This window comes from Drosophila subpulchrella, chromosome 3R (genome assembly GCF_014743375.2).
Source record: "Drosophila subpulchrella strain 33 F10 #4 breed RU33 chromosome 3R, RU_Dsub_v1.1 Primary Assembly, whole genome shotgun sequence".
Lineage (NCBI taxonomy): Eukaryota > Metazoa > Arthropoda > Insecta > Diptera > Drosophilidae > Drosophila > Drosophila subpulchrella.
In genome coordinates, this window is record NC_050609.1 from 3,630,173 (window position 1) to 3,655,626 (window position 25,454).

Here is a 25,454-nt window from a genome sequence, read left to right on the forward strand (position 1 = left end):
CGACGGCAGCAAAAGTTCCAGGGAGCCACGAAGCGGGTCCAAATCCAAGGCATTTCAAAACATGGCAGGGAGTTCTGCCGGCAAACGACTGACAGCCGTATCATTGGTCGCAGGTTGGTAAGCGGAATTTAAAACGTGGGCATACGGACCCGGGCATTTGCAGGTGTTAAATGGCGACCGCAGTTTGGGAGCGCAAGTGGAATATTCAATTGACAGAGACCCACAGAATGGTGGGGTAATGTTATGCATAAATGTATTATCCAGTAGTTTTAATGGATGATTTTTAGAATAATACAAAAAAAAAATAATAAAATAATTTGATTAAAAAATGTTGTTTTCAAACAATTTTGTTGCTATGATGAAAGATTTCTGAACTCAAGTCCCAATGTATAATTTTGTAAAAATTATTATCGATAAATCTTCAAGTAATGCTTTTAATACAAATATTTCTATATTTAGTTTCATTGAAACCTATATTGCTTAACAATTATCAAATATTTCATAATGTTTTAAATGATTTTAATAAATTTACAGACATTTTAAAGATAGTTTAGGTAATTTATGAATATTTTTAGTAGACGTCGAAAAGTAATAGTTTTCTTATTAAGAATATTATAGAGTTATGGTTGATACAACAAATTCGAACTTTTTTTATTTTTATAAATATAAGTATTTGCAATTTATTAAGCTCACAGAGAGCACAATGCCGTCGACTGAGTTATTTTTCACTGCCATAAACGTAACTTTTGAGTAATCAGAGAACGTTGTCAGGACAATGTTGGAATTGCGGTGCAAGTGCTTGTCTGTCTTGACAGTGGTGCAAAATGCGACATTAAGCCAATAAAAGGCCGCTAAAAAAGCCACAAAATGCGAGTGGCGAAGAGGCAGCGCCACTTTCATTCATAAAAACGCAGCCTTTTCCTCGAAGGGGGTGTCGAAGGGGGGCGTGGCGGACTCGCGTGTTAGTCGCGCGCCTCACTTTTATGGGAACCAGACTCTAGACTCTGAAAAAATCAAGTAGAGACCAAGACCAAAGACCCTAAGCAAGGCCAGTGCGTCTAGAGCCCACACGCCTGAGATAACGAAAAAAAACACCTTAGACTCAGAATGAGACGGCAACTGAGATACATTTACAGCTACAGCTTCCGGCAGCGACTTGAGCTTAATGGCGGCCATAATAATGCTTTATTTTTACTGTCTCATGTGTGAGTGTGCCAAAGTGTGTCTAGGTGTCTGGCAGTCGTCTACGGCTGACCGTAAAATTTTAATGTGCCCGGTGGCGGTGCGTTTGCACCACTTCTCAAGTTCCACTTTCCCAGTAAACGTTCAACCTGCTCATCTGCGCGACGGTCTAAATCAATCTGCGGCACCTTTATGGCCGTTTTATGTGGCACACTTTTCACCTTGACATTGACCAGGTCTGGCTCTTCCCTTTCTCCACCAACCGCCTCCAAAGAAGACCAAGACCTGCCCCAACACGGTGTCCCACATGGAAAGTGTCGTCGTAAAACATTAAGTGAGTGATGAGCGTGGTTGCGGTAGCGTAGCATAATCCATCATAAACATTTTTATGGCCACTCGCATTTGGCCCACTTCGCCCCCACTCCACCTCCCCTCGATTCGCCCTGCCTTCAGCCGGCTTTTGTTGGCGGTAGTAAAATTCGTTAAATGCCCAACAAATTGTTTATTATAGCAGTTTGGCAATAAATGCGGCCATTAACTCATTTTAGGTGTTGCCACCGCACTTTTCTGTTTGCTCTTGGGAGGTCCAAGTGACGTCGATGGAGGAGTGTTCCCGGAACTTTTGGATCGGGGAATGACAGACAGAACAATTATTGACATTATTCATTGCCAAAACTGGTTGCATTGAAAGTGAAATTACTCATTTGCTCATCAATATTTATAGATTGTGGTCGCAATTGCGCAATGCGCACAATATATTCCTGGAATATTGTTCTAAAATGTGGTGATCGCCATACAAATAATATAATTATCTTCAATTCACTAAATCGATTCCAAATGGTTCATTAAAATTCGTATATTTAAAATAAAATCCAAGACGTAATAGTCCGCGGTAAAGCATTTTCCAAGGAAAAGATTATCTGTTTATATTTCAACGGCACATTCTAATTTAAACAGGGCCATTTAAATATTTCAACGATAAACAACTTGTTGGATTAGAAAAAAACTGCTCTTACGAAGGCAGAGGCCAACTCGTGGTCCCCTAAATTACGACCACGACAGTTGTATTCATTAGCCTGCTTTGATGTCATACATTGAGTCTATTTATGTATTTGCCTGAAGACATTTTCTCCCCCTCAATGGGGAATGCCAAAAATATAAATATACATTTTCAGATATGCCGCAGGAACGTGGCTGTGTGCGCAAGATATACTCGTATCTCATGGATACAAAAATGTGTATGAATAAGTATGTCTTTTGTCCGTAGATGTTTAATCCCAGCGGAATCTGTTGTCCCCTTCCGAAATTATATTCCTCCTCTAACTCGGCCACATTGAATGGCAAACCCGCTGCCCAGCTGAAGGCAAACTTCGGAACTTTTTGGATTGGCAGAGGGACCCCATTATAAGGAAGTTGAATGGGGCCATTTCTGAATGGGTTCCACGAGCAGAGTCACATCCGCTCAAGAGATACACACAATTTAGCAGGCGAGCTAAGTGAGACAGACGGACATCCCATACTTATCCTTGGGAACCGAAATAGGGCGTCCCAGCCTCCCAAAGTATGCGTGTTTATTTATATCTCCGGCGTAATGTGCCCGGCGATGTGTCATTTCCAACGAGCCGCCCCCTTCCCGTGACCTAGTTGCCAGATTTTTGGCTCTCTGTGGATGCGTGCGAGGAGTATCTATCTATCTATGTGTTTATGAGGCAGAACGCACAACTAATTGCGTCGTCGCCATCCGTGTCTTAGCCCCGTAATTAATTCTATTGGCTATGATTGGACTAAATTAAAACGATCATCGCACAGGCCGGGCCATGTCAAGTCGCTCTGATCGCGTCGATCGACAGACGAGCCAAGTGTAAATGCTAATGATGCAGGCCATGGAGTGTTACGTAGGCAAATCGCCAAAGCACATTGGGCCTTGCAGAGCAAGGTTAAATATTTTGACCAAATATTACTTGCAAGCTGAGATCACCTATATAACAGTATGAAGTTTTGGAAATTATTAAACGAAAAAAAATACATATGAAGTCTCTATTGATTAAAAAAATAGAATAATTATAAAGTGAATTTGTTATAGTTATGTTAAGGTATAATAATAAGATATCTTAATAAACTTGATAATATTATAATTAAGAAATGAAATTTATGGTTCTGTAAAAAGAGGAGGAGAGAGAGAAATAAAATACAAATTATATTTTATTTGAGTGGATACACTCTTAATACCCATGAAAAGTCCACGGATAGATTTTAGATGTTTAAAACATTACTAAAATGTAATATAGTTTCTTCATATCTTAAAATGGAATGGAAGTTCAAGGGACTGACACTAAAAATTCTCAATTTTACAAAACAAAGATAAACTAAAAATTCCCCCGGCCAAATAACCGATAACCTTTCAGTATCTTGGAAAATGTAAAGTACAGGTAAGGTAAAGTAGGATAAATCCATATATGTTTTCCACTTATTGTGCCCACTGTGCGACCAAGAGTTCCAGAAAAAACGAAGAAATCAAATGGAGGGAAAGACCTCTGAGCAGACTAATGGCCCTGGAGCTTTGGGTCTGCCTTTGGCATGGCGGCATAATTTCTGGGAGTCTTATCGAATTGTGGTTCTGGGTCTGTTTCTGCCTCGAATCGGATGGGATCGGATTGGAGCGGGTCGGGTCTTTTCCCCTCCTCGCCCTTGGGTATTGGCCTTCGTCAAGCACCAAACTCATTTAAATTCAATTCGAATGTGACATTTTTGTGTTTTCTTTTTATTTTCTTGGCTTTGTTGCTGTAGCTGTGTTCGTTGGCATTTTTGGGACTTTGATAAATGTGGCAAAGCTGCTCGGGGAAGGAGGGCAAAGTCACTGAACGCTTGAATCGAATTCCGATTCCACCTTTTTCAGCACACACATATCTTTTTGTTTTTCCTGTTTCTTGGCGTTGTTTTTCTTTCAAGCGATGTTGTTGTTTGTCCTTTGTTAGCTTCCATTGTTATCCAAAATGGCTGCATTATTTGTACAGACTTTTTCATTTGTTTCCCCGCTCGAAGACACCCCTCCATGTGTTGTTCTGTTGTTTGTTGGCCTTTTTTGGGAACTTAGTCTGAAAACGCTCTGGACGTGATTCATGTGTGTGGCTGCTGCCGCTGAAACTGTCGTTTATATTGATGGGGTGTATTTTATTTTATCGGGCATTCCTGTTGTGAACGTTGCAGGAGAGTTTCAGGACCAGAACCAGGAGCGTTTGGTAAAAGCTGGTGGACGGATCCCCCCGTTTTGTTATCGTTTCTGTCTGATTGTTGGCCATTTTCATAAACACACTGAATAAAATTCATGGGTTCGCGCTTATTGTTTACCTTACCTCATTCTCTATTTCACTTCGTGTTAAATAACCAAAATATTGAATAAGCTTAGGGCAGCTTAAACGGTTTAGAGTTTGATCATATTTACCTGAAATTGAAAGAAAAAGGAAGAAGAGTGAATAACAAAATAGCATATAAATATGTAGTCTTTACAATCATTCAAGATATATATACATAGATATTTACAATTGTTTATATTCAACAAGAGTTTTGTTTTTAGATAGTAAATAAATTATTTTCAGTACGCAGGATCAACTAATCTAGTATAAATTAAAATTAACAATTTGTTTTTCATTCCAAATAATATTTCCATCTCTTCTTTTATCATTAGATCTTATAGCCAACATACCAAAAAGCCCTTTTGCATAATTTATTCATAACTTGATATAATTTTGCTTAGCAAGAACTTAGAAAGCATCTCATTACAATGTACATAATTATAATATACCCTCACCCTTCGGTAAAAGTTCACAATATGCAAATGCAGCTGGTGTCTTGACTATAAAAATCCATTAAACAGCGAGGTCCAGACCAAGAAAAACACTCTGTCAGACTAAAATCCCTTTCATTTAATCCTCGAATTCCCCAAAGAAATAAACAGAACGGAAAAAATCCACCGAAAAAACTGGGAGAAAATATAAAATTAGTTCTGGTTGAGATTTAAAGTGAAATGAATGGGAACTGCAGAGCTGTGTCTGGATTCGTAATCCCCTGGTAGCTCAAAAGAGGAAAAAACAGGGAAGACATTCGAATAACTTAATTAAGCTCCGTTCACTGAGTGGAAAAACTCGCCACTGAGAGTTGAGTAATGCAAAAAAGGGCATTGAGTTAGGACACCTGCTTATCAACTGACGTTTTTATAATGTTTCTCCTTAAGAGGAATTTAATGTTATTAAAAAGAGACATGCAACTTATCCAAATGCATTAAAAATATATACTTCTATATATTTAGCAAGGGATGAGAAAACTGTAGTTCCCCCTCGGGCAGAAATCTCTCAAATGACTCAGACAAAGGACGAAAAAAATCTGGCCAATAATGACCCAAAGTATTGCACCTCATTTCACCTCCTGGCCAGAAAACAGGACCCAGCACAACAAAATGGCAACAAATTTGCGATTGCCAAGGGCAACAAAGACGTAGAAGAAAAAAGATTCAACGCAGGAGTGGAAAAAAGCCAGACAAATTTTATATAAATAATTCATTGTTGTAACGTGCAAAGCTCGTCGAGAGCATTTAAGTTAATTAATGAAACGCATCCAGGCCCCGAAAGACAAAGACTGGAACTGAAGCTGAAGCTGATTGCGAGTCTGAGACCGAGACGCAATTGGGGCTAAATGGCCCCAGGCGGGAATTTCGGAGGAGCAGGAAAATTAATAACAGACGAGCACAACAGCAAGGACGCAGGATAAAGAGTTTCTCGGGCGGGCGATGGGGGCAGGGGCAGAGTGCAAACAACGTGAGCTCCTGACCCTCCTGAGGTGGTAGTTGCAGCTCCATTTCCACCACCATTAAACGTGGCACACAGATACACACATGGCAGTCAGAAACCACCTGCCCCGCCCCCAAAGAAACACGGTGGTTGCTTGTCAAGCGCGAAATAAGCCAAGCGATATTCAAATTTTGTGCAAAAACTTTACGAAGCGCATCAGCAGCAACAGGGCTGCGGTTGGGGTTGAATTCAGATTTGGTTAGGAGGTTAAAAGGGGGAGGGGGTCTCTGAGGTCGAAGGTTGCAGGAGGCGGAGACGGGGGCGCAGCACGTCACGAATTGCGGCTCAGGCATTAGCTAATAGTCAGGCAGCGCAAAAGTTGAAGCTAACACAAAAATAATACTACAGCTTGGTATTGTTTTTCACGAAATTTAGATACGCTATCTACTCTCTTCTCCTAAATAGACTTAATTTATTTTTAATACATATTAGAATAAAATATATTTTGAATAAAAAACATTATATTGATTATATCAATGTTTTTAAATATTTTTTTATATGTATAATGTCATATTAATTAATTAATACTCAAAGCCCAATTAATTAATAATACTTAGATAAAGCCCAATTTTTAAATTATATTATTTTTTGGTTGAAAAGTATTTTTATCGGCAAAGGAATATTATTATTATGTTTGTAAGATTTCCTATAGCGCTAAATGGGTTCTACGACTTCCGGAAACGATTCTTGATATGCCGCTTATCCCATAATCCGTAAGAGTATAATGAACAATCCCACTCCTCAGCGCGATGTTCATTACACAAAATTTGCATTTAGACGCAAACAACACGGCAGTGGGAGGAGGTTGGAATGGCAATGTGGGCGGTTTGCCGCGAAGGCAGCCCAAAAAGTGCACTTAACCATAACTCACGCTCGTGACATCGCGAGATTCTTCCATTAGTTTCTGCCGGATCTCCCCCTATATCAACCTGGGCACTTTGGTTGCATACGAAATTTCTGGGACCCCGACCCATCGCCATTGTTCCATCGGCATTATCGAAGCATCATCATCATCATCATTATCATCGATGGGGAGATGAGATTTAAGTGGCTGGCAGCGTTCGTTTACGAGGAAATCGGCGGGTCGGGGTAAGATGTCACTTGGTGGCTAATAAACCCATCGTCTGCGGAATTTATCGCATGCCAAGATTCTGACAGCGGCTGACTGATTTGCGAGCTATTGGAATGCAAATTGCAAGCGAAGTCGAACAGAGAAATGGCTTAATTAGAGCCTTCGATTCTTGATTCACCTGCTGTCTCTGGCGCTGTTAAATATGCTAATTAATTCGATTTCGCTTTAATTTTTATTTATATATGGTCGTTCAAAATCACAATAGTCACCCTGTGGGTTTCCCTGTTTCTCCAAAAACGAGAAAGAGTACCCCAAATTCTCTCTTTCGCTCTGTGTCCTCTCTTAAACTTTTAGAACTCTTGGGGTGGCGGGAATTTCGGGGGTTAAATAATCCAAACAGCTGTCGTAGGGGGTTGGTTATTTATGTTTTTTCTTGTTTGCATTATGGTAGCGTTATTTATATAAATTGCACAAGTAAACAGAACAATTAGTTTAACATTTTAGATTTAGTTTCCAAACGGAAATGTTTATTATTTTTGGTTTTCTTATATGGGAATTTCAGAAATGTTACTAATTTTTACAGTACTGAACAAAATACAAGTTCTGACTTAAAAAAAATTATTTAAAAATCTACAACGAACAATAAGTTATATTTAAATGTTCTCTGTTCTCTCATATTTAGATACAAAGAAAATTAGTTATTCCGCAATCGTTATTTTGATCCACTCCCCTTTACCCCGATTTCCCTTCAATTGCTTCAAATCGAATTGAATTTCTCGAAATGCTTTCAGAAATTGAATGTCGTCGTCCGTTGGAAACTTCACATCGGATTCCTTTCATGGGGCGAAGCAATTTCTCGATTCAATTATTCCGAATGGGAGGGAATGCGCAGAGGTGTGAGGGAATGCGAATTCAAAATGCACACCCCGATTTGGCAGCCAGCTGAAACGTGCAATCAGTAGAGGAATTTCCCACCGCTTCGTGCTCGCCACCATTTTTGTTAAATGCAGGGAAACGTCTGCGAGAAATACTTGTAATCAAAATGGTCGTTACTCCGGTCCAGAAGGTGTGGATAATTCATCCCGCTGCAGTGACGAGTGCGTTGGCCCCGATTGAAGACCTGTCTGGACCCCAATCCCAAACTCCTACCCTCCCAGCAAGCTCAATTGAACTTAATTCCATCGAACCGATGTCAGAAGCAAAACCCAATCGGGTTTAAGCCAGGATCCGAGGTGGCCAGCACAGCCAGACGCAGGAACGTGTTCAATTTGCGCTCATGAATGTTTCAGCATATAGTTATTGGATTTAGTTTTGGCACTTGCCACTAAGCATTTCTACCATCTTTGCCTTATTCCGCTCCAAAATTTTCTGCCAGCTTGCGGAGCGTGCACGAAATTCGCAAATAAGCCAAAAAGCGGGCCAAAAGTTTCATAAGGCATCAAGCGTGTGTGGCTGCGATATGAAAGCCAAGCGAATATATTAAATATTTTATGCGGAAAGGAGAAAAGTTTTTGATTTTCGTTAATAAACGGAAAGTATTTGGCGAGTTTCAGAGCACAAGAGTCGCTTTTTAAGATAATAGAGTTGGGATTGCATTTTGTTCAAGCCGTCCTGATGTTTTTTTTAAAGAAATAATGGTATTTTGCCTTGAACCATACTAAACATATACTTAATAAAATAAAATTTAAGTCCCAATTAACTAAATGATAAATATGGTAAGTTTTATTGCTTTAAATAATAAAATACTTTGTTAAACATTTAATAGACTATTTTTTGGAATGTGATATGAAGACTTAAATTATTTAAGTTTGGTTTCTTTTTCAAAATATTTTTGTAAGATGTTTGCTATAATTTCAACCACTGCTCTGAGCCGCGAGTTCGTTGAACTTCGTCATGCAAATGGGCCATCAATGAACCGATTGATCCAATTGCCCAGGTATCTCCAGACAAATTGGGTCAGTCGATGACGATGCTGATGACGATGCCGATTACTCTGGCCATGGCCATGAAGTGGGAGCCGAAGCAGCAGCTAGGCCATAAAAGTGACATAAAATTCCCTGCGACGACCTTGAGAAGCAGTAAAATTTTTAATGACTCTCACTTTTTACGGCCAACTCTCGTAGACCGTAAAACTTCGAACTGTGACGGGAACACACACACATTCCCATTCGAGCATCGTGGAAGAAAGAAAGCGAGAGCAGATCGCCTCGGACATTTGGCCGCAGAACTGACAATGGGCCCACTGTGCGCCCTTAATGCGAGAATTAAACAGTGTGTGTCTGTGTGTGAACCCATGTGGGTGGCGAACCCTTGCCCTTGTGACTCGTTTTTTATACCCAACCGTCCTTGTTTTATGGCCTCAAGAGCCGCGGGCATGGCTAACTGACATTGAACAGAAACAGAAACAAAATCCAGAGCCCAGAACTCAGAACTCAGAGCCCAACCCTTTTGTCTAACTCAACCCTTTGCAGAAAAACAAAAACAACTAACGATAATTGCACGCAGGTTGCGCCTAATTTAGTTTCAAGGTCCGCTGTTTTTCCGGAAATTATCATTTCATACTTTATTGCAGCAATGTGGCATAGGCAAGGCTCATTTTCGTAATTGGCTCTTAAAAACTGGAAATAATCACACTCAAGGCAGGGCCAAGAAATGTGTTGGCATTGAGATATGGAAGAAAAGTGAAAGGCAGCTGAAAGATCAATCCATAAGATACATTTTCGAATGCAATGCGACTAGATCAGTTATACATTTTATAAGTCTTGTTTTGAAGATTTTAAATGTTGAGTCACAATCTATAGGTTTCCTAACCACTTACTTTCTTTTTGTATTTTCCATAACATATACATATTTATTGCTCACCAGATATTCCCCAATCTTATTCCCCAACCCACGAACCTCCTATTAATTAAGCCACCCATATTTCATTACCTCCGATTAAGCTGTCAGACACCTGTCTTCCGATTTTCGTGGCTGCCACATTGGCTTTGTGCATTTGCCGCCTTCCGTTCGGCAAGTTCGTTATGGGAATGGCTTTTGTCTGCTGATAAGAATGTTTGTTGAGACAACAAAATGTCGAAAACTTTTAATGAGAAATGTCGCCAGTGCATGCGGTGCGGCACCATTTCCATTTCTCCCAGGATACCGCCTCCAAATCCAAATCCAAACCATCTCATCCGCTCCTTTCAACCCATCGGCGTTTTTGGCGAGCTTGACAATTTTCGTTACGAGCCAGCATCTTGGCAAAATGAGAAAACTTTTGCCAACACCAAACGTGTCGACGTCCCGAAATGTCTCGAAACGCAGATGGAGTTGGCCAAATGGAGGAGCAGCCCCTGCCCCCCAGTTCGTTACTATTCGGAGCACCACGTCACCAGCGGTTGCCAAAAGTAAATCTCTTTCGAGTGGCTGCAATCCCCGTGGACGTTGTAGGTGTCGTCTGCGCCCCCGCACTTTCTGCCCCTCACCATTATTTGCACAGCAGTTGCAACGAGTGAGGAATCTGGATAAGGATGCCCGGCCATGGACACAGAGATTGAGTCCGGAATACAGAGTCCGGAAGAATACACACCCCCGAGGCAAAACTACCCGAACCGGGACCGTATAGGCACTTATTCTGTGCCCTGACTTTTCCCTTATTTGTGCACAAGGCAACGATTCGGAAGAATGGCTTCGTTCCCATTCCGCACGGCTTTTCTGAATTTGTTGGGGGCGGCAAGGAAGTCCCTACAGTCTGCTGCTTGGCTTTTCCTGATGACAGTCGTTGCATTTGGAGCAAGTGACGTACCACGGATGTGCACTAACAGAAATAAGTTAGCTCTTTACTCTCAGAAAAGTAGACGTTTCTTATTTTTTCCTATTTATAAAACATTTTTTATTGACTTTATATATTTTACAAAAATGTTTATAGCTAGCATTAAAAGGTCATTTACTAAGTAAAATTCGATTTCATAATCACAGTTCTTTATCAACAAATGTACATATATCTCTTAAAACCTTTTTTGGTGCCTACGAATATTTGTATACGTTTTTTCCTATTTTTCCAAAAAACACAAAACACAAGCCCAAAGTAATTAAATATAATGCATTTCTGAATATATTTTATTATTAATCTGATAAAGAAAAGCTTTCTGGTTATAAAAATAATATATTTATCAAGATTTAAGTAATTCTACTTAAAAGGGCATTTATAAATAAGTTAGCTACTGAATGGCATAATATATTGTATTAATTAACCAGCATAATATGCGCTTATCTAGATTGATGAAAAACTATTATTTAATAGTTAAGGCAACCTTTGTCTTGCCGCCTTGCGTGTTTTTGCCTTTTTATTTTTCTATTCCGATTTCCCACAGTGCACCAAGCGAGATTCGCTTCGCCTTTAAGTGCCCCAATTGCCTGGATGTTGATAGAAGTCAAAACGGCTGGAGGAACACACCTAAGTGTACCCACGAAAGCGAGGCAAGGAAAGCAAACCAAATAAGCCCGGCAAATATGAAAATATGAAGATATATATACACATATACCTATATTCTGTGGCTGTTTGTTTTCGTGAATGTCATGGCCCGAGACTAAATATAAATTGGCCTGGGCCCAAAAACTGGAACGGGGCTTAAAGGTGACTAAACCCGAGGCACTTGAGCCGGCATTCCTTTTTAATTTGGCCGACGAAAGTGTTGGCCAATATTTTCGTCAAAGTTTTCTTTTATATCCCCAGCAGATTCCGTTCATTCTGTTCTCGGTGACATTTTGTCAGTTTGTCTAATGAAATTCGTCTCCTCGGCCATATTGGCATATTGCAGAACTTTGGCTCTTTTAATTATTTCCGGTGTTTCGGGGTGTGTGGCAGCTGTGGGGCCAAAAACGACTTATCAAGTCGTTAGGGAGGGGACACAAAGTGCACGCTGGGATGCGAATTGGACAGGAACTGGATGCCACACCGGGCCAAGGGGTCTCCATAAATCAGCGGGCAGAATGGACGAGGAGAGCCAGGCAATCGGATGTAAATCGAACACTTAATGGACTCACCTGCTGTGCTGGATGTACGGATATATACCCACCCAGGTCCCCCGTTTCCCGGGGGGTGATAAATTTGCATGCATTATGAGCACGATATAAGTTACGAACTTTATTCGTGAATTAAACGTGAATGAATTAACGTGACTGAAATATTCCATCTTGGCCAGGAGGAGCCCAGAGCCCAGAGCCCGGAGCCCGGCATTTGCATAAATGGCTCTTGTAATTCCAGCTGGATCCCTCCTCGGAAACTCCGAGTGTGAGAGTGTGTGAGAGTGCATATAAAGAAGTACGTTTTATGCAATGCCTGAATTAAAATAAATTCTGCATTTCAGTTATGCAAATTAAGCTGCGTTTATTTTCGAATGGAGATACGAAAAACATGGCCACTCGCCGGGCAAGTATTGAAGACTTTAAGATTTGAGAGAAAACTGAATTTCGTGGCTTGAATAAATTCTGGACGCCGGCAATTGACGCCTCAATTACTCAAGGCTGCGAGTCTCCATTAGAATGGGTATTTAGCGATTGGCATTAGCATTTGTTCGCTAATTGACAATTAGCTGGTGCCAGTGTGTGGTCTGAGAAAAGCCAATTTGCATAAATGCCAGCGAACTGCGGTGCGGAATTGAGTAGAGCGGACTTCTAAGCGAGCTCCAAGTGCCGTCGGCATGTAACAAATACATTTTGTTTGCCTTAAATGTTGTTCGTTTTATATTTAAGGATTAAAAATATATTATTTAAGATTTCTACATATTTTAAGGTATTACAATTTAGAAAAAAAAAACAACAAAATGCTTCAGGATACTATACCTTCTGGTTGTAAAGAAAATAAAATATTATGAGAAAATATATTAAACTTCAGTAGAATTGACAAAACTATTATGTATTTTTAATCTGATTATAAAATTTAGTTTTATTGATTTTTTTGGGAACTAAGCTTTTGTTGTCTTTTTAAATCAAAATGTGATTTATTTTATCAAAAGTCAGGCTTGGTGTTTAAGAACTCTAAAAATTATTTATTATTTTTAATTTTTTTATTACAAATTTGGTTTATTCAAAATGTAGATAGTTTAATAAACTATTTACGTATTTTACTTTTAGTGACATATAAGTCGAAGCTGACAATAGGAATTGATTTAATATAGTCCCATATTAAATCCGCCGATACCATAGCTCAGGGAGTGACCTATGAGTCTAGAGATCCCCGGATTCGAGTTCCGAAGAGGACAAGTATGTTTCGATAAATAAGTAAGGTTTTTTCTCTGCCATTATGGGCGCGGCGACCCTATCTCAATGGTGCGGGGGCTGCGGGGCGGTACGGTCTGCGCTGGTATGTGTGCGTGCAGTGGTGTGCGTGGGCGGCGCTGCTGCCGCCGCTGTCGACGTCGACGTTGCCACGCCTGAATCGCCACCACGCGCATGTGCGAGAAAAGGACGCACAGCGCTTGAAAAGTATCTGACAAATGCGCGCTTGCCAGATAAATCCAAGATGGCCGACCGACAGATAAACCGGCTTTGCCGCAGCCATCGAAAGATAAACGCTCGAAAGCGCCCCCTGGCGGCACGTTCAAATCGGCCGATTGGAATTCGTCTCCCGAGGCTGCAGTTGCAGCTGAAGGACAATATCAATGTATCTGAGTATCTTTGTATCTCCCAGTTGGCAGCCTCCCGATTCGCCCGTCAGGCGGCGCTCGCGTGCCGCTCCCATTGGAGTTGCCTCACAAATGCCTATATATATACATTTCTCTTATTAGAACCATGGCTTCAATGGCCGACAAGCGAGTGGTGGAATATGCGAAATCTGGTTAACAGTCGTGTTTGTCACTCGACAATTACGAGTATCTGCGAGGCGATTGGAACCGCCGACTGAGAAAACATTTCTCATGATGATAATTGACTTGAGTTGTGGATATGTGCTTGGTAGCTATTTTCTTTGAGGTTTATCCAAAGGGGTGGGCGAACAGAATTACATATATTTCTTTGAAGAGCTTATAGTGCTACTTGGTCATAACTTGGGATGTGTTAAAAATCTATGGTTGCGGTAAGAAATAATTTCTAGGGTATGGTTTAAACTCAATGTAAACCGCATGAGATACAAAAAAATGGTTACGATATTTGCCAAGATCAAAACAATACTTTTTTATTTTTTTAACGTTATAAAATATATATATTGTAAAACGTTTTTTAAACGTTGACATTTCTAATTTAAAGAATAAATAACTTTAAATAACTACATAGAAACAATCATTAAATAATAAATTAAATAAACAATCATTAAATTGTCACAAACCCAAATTACAGTTTTCATTGAAATGAATAAATCAAATTTATTAGAGTAAAATAAACTAATTTTTGTTGACAAATTCTTTAAGCATGCCGACTACCACTAAAAAACAAAGGCGTAAAAGAGATGCAAAGCAAAATCCATTAGGGTTTATCAGAATCTCTCTTTTAAAATGTTGATATCATGAATTTATTTGTGGACCGTGAAAGCTTACACCAATTTATGTTGTGGCGATCACATACACACGAATCAATTTAAATGCATAATCCTGAAATTAATCTAATGACTAAATTACTAACTAGAACTATGTGAAATTAACTAGGGTCTGATTAAAAAGGCCTATAAATTGTTTAATGATTATAATTTGCGCTTGAACTATCAGAAGAGCTTCAAGTAGCAACCCTTAAAAAACAAGAAGTGCTATCAGTGACCAGGGAGAAGTAAATCATCCAATGAGCTCTGGCAGAGGACCTCGTGTATAGTAAACAGCAATCAGTAATCAGGCACGGAGGCCTGTGCCCAACTGCTGAAGGGGCAATACAAATAATTTGTAATCAGTGGCGTTAACAATGCGACCCATAAATTTCTATTGACCTCTGTACCCCCGCAAGGGGAGTGGATCCACTGGATCGACGGCAACGGCAACCCTGCAGCGTTGTGAATTATGCAAGTGGAGCGATAAAAGCAAAGCCCGGCGAACTGAATTTATTGGATGCCATCCACTCATTAGCATCCAAATGCGGAGCCGCGAAGACGAACGAACTCATTAACGGCCTCAGTGTCACAGCTCCATCTTGTATCTTCCAGGTCCGCGGAGTCTGCTTCCTCGTCCACAGCCCCATTCACCGAAATCCAGGTCCAGACCTGCTGCATGGCGCTGAATAAATAACAAAGTGACAACCACAAAAAACGACCACGGCCAAGGTGGAGCGGGAAAGCCAGGGGAACTGGATGTTGATGTGGAGGTGGAGGTGGAGGTGGAGGTCGGCGGGCAAGACAAGAAAATGTTCCATAATTGAGCTCACAAATCACCAGGCTGAGCAGGCACATAGAGAAAAAATCTAAGTGTTTTCCATAACTTGAACTGATTAAAATGTACCTTAAATTAATAACAGACATTATATAATATTTCTCATGTTCCTCCTTAAAATAAATTTCTGTATATATATAAAGACAATTTTTTAAGTACAGCACAATTCAATATATATTCAGCACTGTACGATAAATTATATTGGATTTTAATAAAAAAGGTCTATCTGATCAGTTTCTGATGGTTTAAGACTGTACCGAAATCTTTGCAAAATCAATTGAGTTATGTTTTTATGAAACGAATTCTTTGCATTTAAACAATTTTTAGCAACTTAATGGAATTTTATGACTAAAATCTAAAAAATATATCCACAGTTTTCAGTGCACAAAATCGTAGAATCGAAAAGGCAGAAGAAACGAGACGAGGTCTTGCAGCAGCCGGCACACAAATGAACACGAACCAAGTAAATTGAGATTCTTTAAATTTATGCACATATTTTTTTCAGCAGCAGTACGTGGAGCCACTTAAGCTCCTCGACGGCCACTGTCCCGCCCAACCCCGCCACCTCCCCTAGGGGCACCATTGAAGAATGGCGGGAAAGGGGCGGTAAATCTGGATAGGGAGTGCAGAACAGAGCCACCCAACCACATCCGCATCCGTCTGCCATTCTGGTTGGCTCCCGGTGCCTGGCCATTTGGCTGGATGTAGGCAGAGATGTGGATGTGGTTGTGGTTTTGGCCAGGCTGGATGTGTGCGGCTTGGCATATTGATGAACCGCAACAAATTGGCTCCACGGCGGCAATGCCAACTGCCGGATCCACCGCAGCAGAAGCCGTATGTCAAGCGCCGCACAGTGGGACTGGAGGATGAAAATATCCCAAAATCTTAAAAAGATTATCACGGAAAAATTATTAATGTTCGCAACTCAATATAACAAAATATACAGGTCAGATAATTTAAAAACGTTAATTCCTTTAACGTAGCGCTTTTAAAAACTAAATTAATTTCAATTATAAATGCTTTTATTAAAACGTAAAAACTTAATTTAGTATTGAATAAATTATAGTATTCCAAAACTTATAAGTAATATAATCATTACTTTTAAATAAAATAATACCACTGTGCAGATTCTTAGACTCTCGGGGATGGCGCAACTTTTTCTAGCCATTATACACGAGAGGAAAAAAACAAGAAAATTGTAAAAAAGGCATCCGAAAAAAGAGAAAAAATTAAGGAAAATAAAAGAAGGGCATTGGAGAGACAGACACACTAAAAAGCATGTTGCCAAGCCCAGAACTCGCAGCCAGTGCCATTTGAATCCGTATCTATCCCCGCCGTTTGGTAGTTGCAGCTTGGCAATCTGCCATCATTTGGCATAAATCCCCCTGATAAGGCCCCTCGATTGCTCCCCGAAGTTGGTGGTGCGCACTAAGCCACGCAATTTCGCTCTCGACGCAGGGGTGGTGGTTCATAGTTCATAGTTTGTGCCCGCAACTACTTACAAATAATATGAATTTTTCAAAAAGTTTGCGCACTCCCCACGGGCTGCGCGAGCTTCTGGCCATATAACCAAGGAGACTAACTTGGATTGCCACTCGAAATGTGGCCATTTCTATGCGAGCATCCCGCTCGGAGGAGTCCTCAACTCTGGGTTCAACGCTCGACTCCCCAGCCCTCCATTGTGAGCTCCATTCTAATCGCAATCTTCACTCCACGCAGATTGGCAGACATTACGATGCAGCACCGCCAGTTAATTGCCCCTGCAACAAGGGTCATTATTCATAATTCATGGTTTTTGGAGGGGAGATGCCACATCTTTGGTGGCACAGATATTTGGGGAACACTGAATGGAATTGATAATAAAATATTTTACCACTAACAATATTGGTATATAAAAGTAATCATTAAATTAATATTGATATTTTAACTAATTTATTGAGCTCTTCATCAGTGGAATACAGAATATTCCACAGGTAACAATTCAATCTATCTCATTTGTTAAAATCGATTCTTCCATTTTAAATACCTGGAGAACTAAGAAAAACTATTGTATAAATTTAAATAAGGCTGAGGCTCCATTAATAACCAATTCAATATTGTGGAACATTTAAATGAGTCTTTTTAATGTCAGCTAGATAATAAAAGTCTAAAATATTATTTATTTACTAAATATATTTGCAAAAATACACCGTTAATAATGACAATAAAAAATCCATCTAAACGGGTTTTAATATGACGAGCTTTGAGTTAATTTTTAGCTTATTAAATAATTTATCAAAACGTTATGTGCCATTTATAAACCCATAATTTTGTCACAATGACTTATGAATTTTTTAACAAAGAAATCCTTCAAGTATTATGTCCCCATAAATTAAAGTAATTTTATCTTTAATCGTTAAAAAATGATGTCGTATAAATCTAGCCAAACATAAGTTCCTTTGGAGCAATGTTTGGTGGCAAAGTTGTGCCCACTTAAAAACAAATAAACCAGCGCTGCAAAATAAAAATGAGAGGAAAACTTGTTTGTGCTTTGTTTTCTTTATTGGGGTGCATTAAAAAATGTAAATAAATGGACCCCAGCACGCATATACAAAAATAATATACCGAATGTGCTTCTCTATGGTGAGTCAACTGAAAAAAAAACAAAAACACAATTGTATGCAGTCCGGGACCCAAACAAATTTCAGTTTTTTTCTACATTTATCTACGGGCTCTGTGAGGTTCACAAAAGGGGAGGGCGGGCGGAAGGGAGGGGCGGGTGTGTCCCAGCCTAGAATATAAATTTAATTCCGACAACAACAGATTTTTGCCTCGATTCAGGCTCAAGACAATTTCAGGTTACGTGAGTGTGCGAGGGATTTTGTATTTCTATTTTTTTGTTTTGCGCAGTTCAATTCTCGATGAGGATGGTCTTTGTGGATAAGGGGGGAGGGGAGGGGGAATGGCCGCCAGTTTCAATGGCTGCCGCATCAGGAGTCGCCCTACCTGTGTGTGTGTGTGTGAGTGCGACAGAGACGCAGCATGCGCACGGAGGTCAGAGGAAGGGAGACGGAGCGACACTCCCATAGTGGTTGCTACTTTACTTTGCCCACTGTGGTTGCTACGTGAGTTTTCGATTCGATTTCAGATGGCAAAGGTGGGCACCTACAACTAACGGTACTTCTTCAAACTCCACTCAGGAAAAAAAAAATTTTTTATTTTTAATTGGAATTTAAATATGTATTTTTCATACAAGTACTTTCCAAAATCTCCTTAATAATTTTGCAAGTAATTTCGATTTTTTTTTAAATATTTCATATTGAAAATATGAAATATGAAATATAGAAAATATTACCATGTTTCTGAAAGAGGGCGATACTTTCAAGATCTTATATTAAAGAAAATTAAAGATTCTAAAATTTCCATAGTTCAAATAATAAATAATAGTGTTTTTTCAGTGCATTTTCCGAAATAGCTTCTTTATTCAACTTGAACCCGTTCGGTGTGCAGCTGTTTATGGCTGCCCTCACCCACCACCCACCAGTCGAGCCGGCAAAAGTTTGTTTACGACTTGTAGATGATTCGACTTTTGTTGATGCCGATCCACTGTAGGTGTAGGTGCTGCTGGTCTTTGGATGTTTAATTAGCCGCGGCCTTCGGAATTCTGACGCAAATAAATCAAAGTCGAAAGCAGACAAGTATTTCTCCCAAAAATTGCGGAATGTCAGAACAGGGAATCAAGAAAAACAAATGCACTCGAAAAAAATGATTTAAATCATTACCTAGTTAAGTAGCATATGTAACAAGTTGTTTATCGAAATGGTAAAAGTCAAACCCTTTTTTATCAGTTAAATATAGTTATTCTCAGAAGCTTGGTTGTTCTAAAAACTTAATTATTTAAAGAGAAGTATAAAATACAACATTTTAAGGCGAATGATTTATCAGAAGTTGTTATAATACAATATTTTTTAACAAAGAATTATGTAAGTGTATGTTTTTAAAGTTGGAATTAATAGATGGTTTCTTAATTTTTCTCATTCTTTCTTTCCACTGGACGTTAATATCTCACTTGAGGCGCAGCTCTTTAACTAATCTCCCACCCAGGAAACCCAAATCAGGTGAGGAAAGGGCTAAAGGCTGTTGGCAGTTCCAAATTGGCAACACCTTCTGGCACTTAATGAAGCCCGGTGCCCAACCCTTCGCCCAAACGGCCATTCATCTGGGCAACCCTTACCATTATCCCGCCGGACTGTCTCTGGAAATTGACTGGGCGCTTCTAATTGCGCATCTTTAATGTAATCAAGTCGTCCCCGAAGAGCAGAAAAGCCGTGGAGAAGCTTGTTCCATGCAAATTTATCTGAGAAATTAGTCAAATTAATTCAATTTGGCCGCTCAATTGGAATTTGCAGCACGAAGCGCTGATTAAAATTTCAAATGATCTCCAATCCAAATGCCCAGTCCACTGGAGAACTAGAGTCACTTACATGAATTCGTCTGATGCAGACGAAATTTCATTATTTATTTAGAGCCTTTCAGACATGGCAGCATGAATAGAGGTTTTTCTCAACCCTGCCAAATGTGCCTTATATTTCTGTTCGATTAAGTTTAGACAAAAGTTTTGTAGGAACAAAAATATTATGATGAAATATTCCGAGATCAATAGGGAATTTAATTATTTATTTAAAGACAAGAATTACTTTAGCTCTCCATATAAATTCTTTTTATAGAATTTAGTACTTTAAATTAAATGAAAACTAAAACTATTGCCCCAAATAACAATAAACTTTCTCTGGTTTCAATGGAATTTGGCTGCTTCGTTTTAAGTTTTATTTTATTTCTGCCATAACTTTGCAAGTCCAATTGCTGCTTTATCTATTTCTACCTGCTTCAACTAAAGTTTTATTATTTCCATTCGCTCAAGTAAACAATATGCCGGCAAAGTTCACTCCTTCGAAACGATCTGGGGACCACTTAATTAGGTTTGGCAATGGCTTCGATGACTGCGCAGGTAGGGCCAAATAAGGAAAGAGCACATTTAATTAAAAAGCACAAAAGGCTGGCAAATTGCAGCCACAAATAAAGCAACCAATTGAAGCGAGTGTGGCAGGCGTTTAATGAAGCAGGAACAGCAACTTCGCACACAGGCGAATGTAGGGGAAAGTAAACGAGGTATTTATGTGGCGTCTCAAGACATCAGCCCCAACTCACAATCCCCGAGAACCAGACCAAGTCCAAGTCGGGTCTTTTGGGGCGTAGCAACATACATAATTGACTGACGGGATAATTTACTTCCGTGCACTTGCGTGTTTATTAAATTTCTGGGTTTGTCTCAGGGCATTGATTCTTCGATGCGGGGCGGGATTCCTGGCAGTACGAAAATGCCACGAGCTGAGCCCGACCTGAAGCCAAATTTCTGATATTGCGTAACCACATGTAATTACGTGTGTTCCTCATTAGTTTGGAATCGTGACCGACTTTAGCTGGCTTCTTCGGAAGATTCAAGGCACTGGCACAGTGGAATAAAAATGTGGGAACTTTGGAAAATAAATATCATGTACATTTTATCACAGTTATTGTACCCATCATTTCATTTAAATAATTATTCTTACATTCTAAAAATACAATACATATGTTTTCTTGCAAATATAGAGTGGATGATGTTACCAAGATGCCTATACTTTGATAGGATTGGTTGTTTGAGTATTTAAATTTTATAGAATAAGTTGGTATATGTTTAAAATACATTTTGCTTTTAAAACTAAGAATCTAATTCCGAATTAAAAGACTTTATTGTTTTTTCCATGGTACATCCATTGCTAATATCTCGGGCTTGAGGAGACATGTGCTCTAAATAACCGAAGGCAAAGGCAGGGAGTTATAGATGGGGTTGGGGGCCAGGCGAAGTCACGTTCTTGGGCCAACCCATTTACTTAGCTAAGCGATGAGGGTTGTAGTTGTACCTGCCGCGCATCTACCGCATCCACCGCCCGAAATTCAGGACTTCGAAGGACCTCCCATCACCCCCTTTTCAGAGATTCGCACAACTTGTTACTCGCCCGCCTTTTCCTATTCCTATTTTCCCATTGCGATTCCGATTCGTATTGATGGAAATCTTTGAGCTACACGTTTCCCTTCTTATCGCTGGAATATGGAAATTTCTCCATTTGTTTGATCAACTTTTGCCTTTTTCATATCGAACTAAAAGGGGATCTGTATGCGGATGTAGAAAATAAATGGCAAAAGGTACAGCTTTTGGGTCCCAACTATTTCATATGCCGCACACACACGCGGGCTGCTTTACTTTTTTTGGCAATGTAATTTAGCAAATATCATGTTGGCAAATAAAAATTGAAGCTGGCAGGCGAATTTCGCCCTCCACTTTTAGCTGACTTTTAAGTTGCACCTGCGACCCAATTCAATTGGTTAGTTCCATGGTCGGCAGATGGAGTTTTATGCCAGTCAGTCCCATTATTATAAAATTCATTTGGCATGCATATAAATATATTAAAAACGTTTAGATGGAGACCCACCTGAGGCAGCTGGCGTCGGGTTAAGTTTTCGCAGCAGGGGTTGATGTGTAATAAAACTGGAATGAAATAGAAAAAATAAGTCTTATTAAAGTTAAAACTTATATTGATGTACATTTTTTAAATAAATATGTGTGAAATATGTTAAAATCATCAGCTGAAAAATCTATTTAAATTTTTAAAAACACTTTCAAGTATTTGAGGGCAAGGGTTACTCAAGGATTGAAAATTCCTGCTCATGTGTGAGTTTTCCTATGGGCTACGCTCCATTTCCCGGCTTAGGCAAGCGGACTCGCATGTAAAACACTTTTCACAGCCGATTACATGGATTACACAACGCAAATGGCCGTCCAGGACCCAAATACTCCAACCAAACCAGTGAGATGCCACCAAAGAACGAACCGATTTATGCCGGAACACGCTCCTCATTATTATTTCACGCTTATCATTTTATTTCAATTCATTTCGGCCCACCGCCCCCAGAAACCCCAACCCATTACCCCCCTCTCCAACCCAGAGTGCGCTTTCGTGTTTGCGGAAAGCAGGAATACAATAAATATATAGTTGCTTCCCGGGGATCGGACTTCCACTTCCACATCCCACATCCATCCCAGTTCCATCGAGGGATATTTATATGGAGATGCTCGAGATGCATTCATATTCCATGGGGTCCAGTTGCGGGTCTTCCGTGCGCCCCATTACCCTTCGCTCATTCGATTATGCCAACATCGATGCTTCATATATGATATGTACTATATGTGTACGCTTTTATGCTCGTATAGGTCGTGTGCCCTTTGCCACGCCCCCTCCCATTCGCCATTTTACGCCCACCGGAGTCTGTTGAGTCGAGTGTCCATGGTATTTGTTTGTTTTCGCCATCAGCCATCTGCCCCTGTTCTCATCAAATTGGTTTTTTCTTTCCCGGTCTGTGTGCTTTTTGCGAAAACTTTTTAGTTTCCTTGTTTGATAGACAAACAGACGGCAATCGACCGACCTCGAATTCCCCAATGGAATATGCTCGTGTGCATAAATTGTGGCGGAATACATGGCTCCCTGCTTTCATTTTCATAATGAGCCGCCGGAGACGTAGCCATTTTTCTTGGAGAGTGGAGTCCTCAAAGTAATTGGCCGCGCAACTTGTAAATGACAAACATGTCCAGGACAGAGTGATGGAGTTTTCCTCTAGTTTTTCTCGCCAGCGAGTGTCTGTCAGTATCGAACTTCCATAAAAGAGAAACTTTGGCTCATTAATATTTTTCGTTTTCCCAAGATTAGCTGCACGCGGCAAATGGAAAGAAGAAAAATGTTTCATAGTGTATATATGTATTTCCCCGCCCTCGGCGTGTTGATTTGTTGAATTTACTCGTGTTTCGTTTTATTTATGTAGGCTCGTTGTTATCGTAACAAGGGTCACGATGGAACAAATCTTCGGAGAAGTAGCTCGGGAGAAAGTGGAGAACTTTTAAGGGGAGGTGTCATCTGAAATGCCAGGGAGGAACCCGAACATGGAGGAACAACAGTTTCAATCAGGTCATGTACCTAATGGGTATAAACTCCAAAATGACACTGAACAGCCACTTAGACTATCAAAGGTTTTACTGTGCGACAAGGTAAATTAAAACAGTGGCTATAAATATGTCGTTGAGCTTCTTTAAATAAATATAAATATTAAAAATATTTAACAGCTTAAAATATTTCATACATATTTTCTCATCATAAAAATTGAAAGTCTATGAAAAGTATCTAAATATATTAAAATACTTTAAGTTAACCTGAAGCTTATAAAATCATAAAATTAAAAAACTCTGAGATATTTTCCTTATCCTTGTGAAAAATCTGAGACATCCTAATATCTTGCCGCCTGCTGCGGAAATGGAACGTCGGAGGCGATCTCCGGCTGAGAACCCAGCGGTCGAAGTCGCGACATTGGGAAGGGGTTTTACGACCCCGGAGCTCAAAGGTACCTCCTGGGACCTGCGAGTGCTACGCTCTGAATGCAATTACCAAAAAAAAACAGAGACACATTTTTTGGTCAAAATATGAAGCGTCCCTAATGTTCCGGGAAAAGTGAAAGTGCTGCAGCCCCTGTTTATGGCAGCCATATAAATTGCAATTTTCAGCGTTCTCTATTTTTTGCTGTTCCAGCTACAAACACCGAACGGGTTGGGCATATGGGTCTGTGATTCGTATCTGTATCTATGGATATGTGTACTCGATGCCACATGCCGACAGGCAGCACAAATATTTGCCCTCGTAAAGCAATCTGCCTCAGCTGCCTCTGTACTCTCTAAACGGAGACTGGACTGTCTGTTATGACAATTGATTCCGCGCCGTCTTGCGATGCGCTGCATTATAATAGTTCCCCAGTTGACCATCTCGGGAGTGGATGGGAGTGTCCAGGGTCGTAAAAGTTATGGAAACCAAATGCGAATCCCGGACACTTGATGGCGGCGCATGGCGGCCATTCGCATGGATCAACGAACCCAAAAATAACAGATGCAGATGCGGCGATACGATCGAACAATTATCAATTGTGATTACTTCATTCGAGTCGAAATGGAGCCTCCGTTTCGTTTTGGGACAACCTCTCCCAGAGTCGTCAAACTGGTTAACTGATGCAACTTGGCCTGCCGCTGGGCATAAATTGCAATTTACGGTAAGCGGCTCGGCTTTGGCTAAATAATTCCCTATCGTCGGGATGGAGGGAAAGAACGGGTTTCGGCAGTAAGTTTAAATATTTTATTCGCGTTATTACCGGAATAACGAGTAACTTTCTTGCACGCAGCAGTGACATACACACCTGACCATTAGTTTCTTTATTAATTTAAAATGCCGACGGTTTAACTACTCGTTAAACTAATTTCCTTAAGTGAAGTGAGTTCTACAGTAGCCGAAGTGCATCTATGTTATATGGGTAGCCATTTTTATTTGCAATTTATGTTTTAGTTCAAATTGTTCAAGTTTCTATTCTTGGGTTATGGCATTTTAAGAGAGGGGATCAAAGAACTAAATTTAAAATGTGATCTTATCATTATCACATATCATTTACACAGAGAGAAAGGATGAACAATTTTACTAAATTACTAAAATTATTTTTTGTATTCCAAAAATCGTTGATATATTTTGGGAACCATCCTAGAATATTTATTGAAGGCATAACAATTATTATTTAAATACTTAAATAATAGCTTAAAGGAGTCTTCTTATCATCCCCGTTCATTTTTCCCCGTTCGAAGGACACATTTGGAAAAATATAACAAGTTCCCTGACTTTCCTAGTGGTAATTTAGCATATTGCCAAACAGCCTTTTTTGAGTGGATTGCAAATTCAGCCTTTATCAGGCATCGCGTGTGGCCTGGGCCCAAAACCAGTTTAATTTGCCCCACTCAACCGGCAGCACGTCCACATTCCAACCACCCATTTGCCCACTGTAAATGGCCCACTGTGCGCATGTGCGGGTTTTCGCGCTGCCACGACCCCTGGGAAATCGCTCGCTTCTCCATCGCCAAGGAAAATTCTG

The 25,454-nt window shown here is 40.0% G+C and overlaps 1 protein-coding gene across 5 annotated transcripts in view; it reads right to left on the reverse strand.

The window, feature by feature from the left end:
• Positions 1-25,454, reverse strand: part of LOC119563453 — a 76,891-nt gene that overhangs the window by 44,558 nt on the left and 6,879 nt on the right. For all 5 annotated transcript variants that reach the window (XR_005222128.1, XR_005222129.1, XR_005222130.1 and 2 more), the window contains exon 2: positions 21,938-21,993. Coding sequence is in view for 2 of the 5 variants with exons in the window: in XM_037876855.1 (XP_037732783.1) it covers positions 21,938-21,993 (56 nt within the window). In the remaining 3 variants the exon portion in view is untranslated. The remainder of the gene's footprint in view (positions 1-21,937; positions 21,994-25,454) is intronic.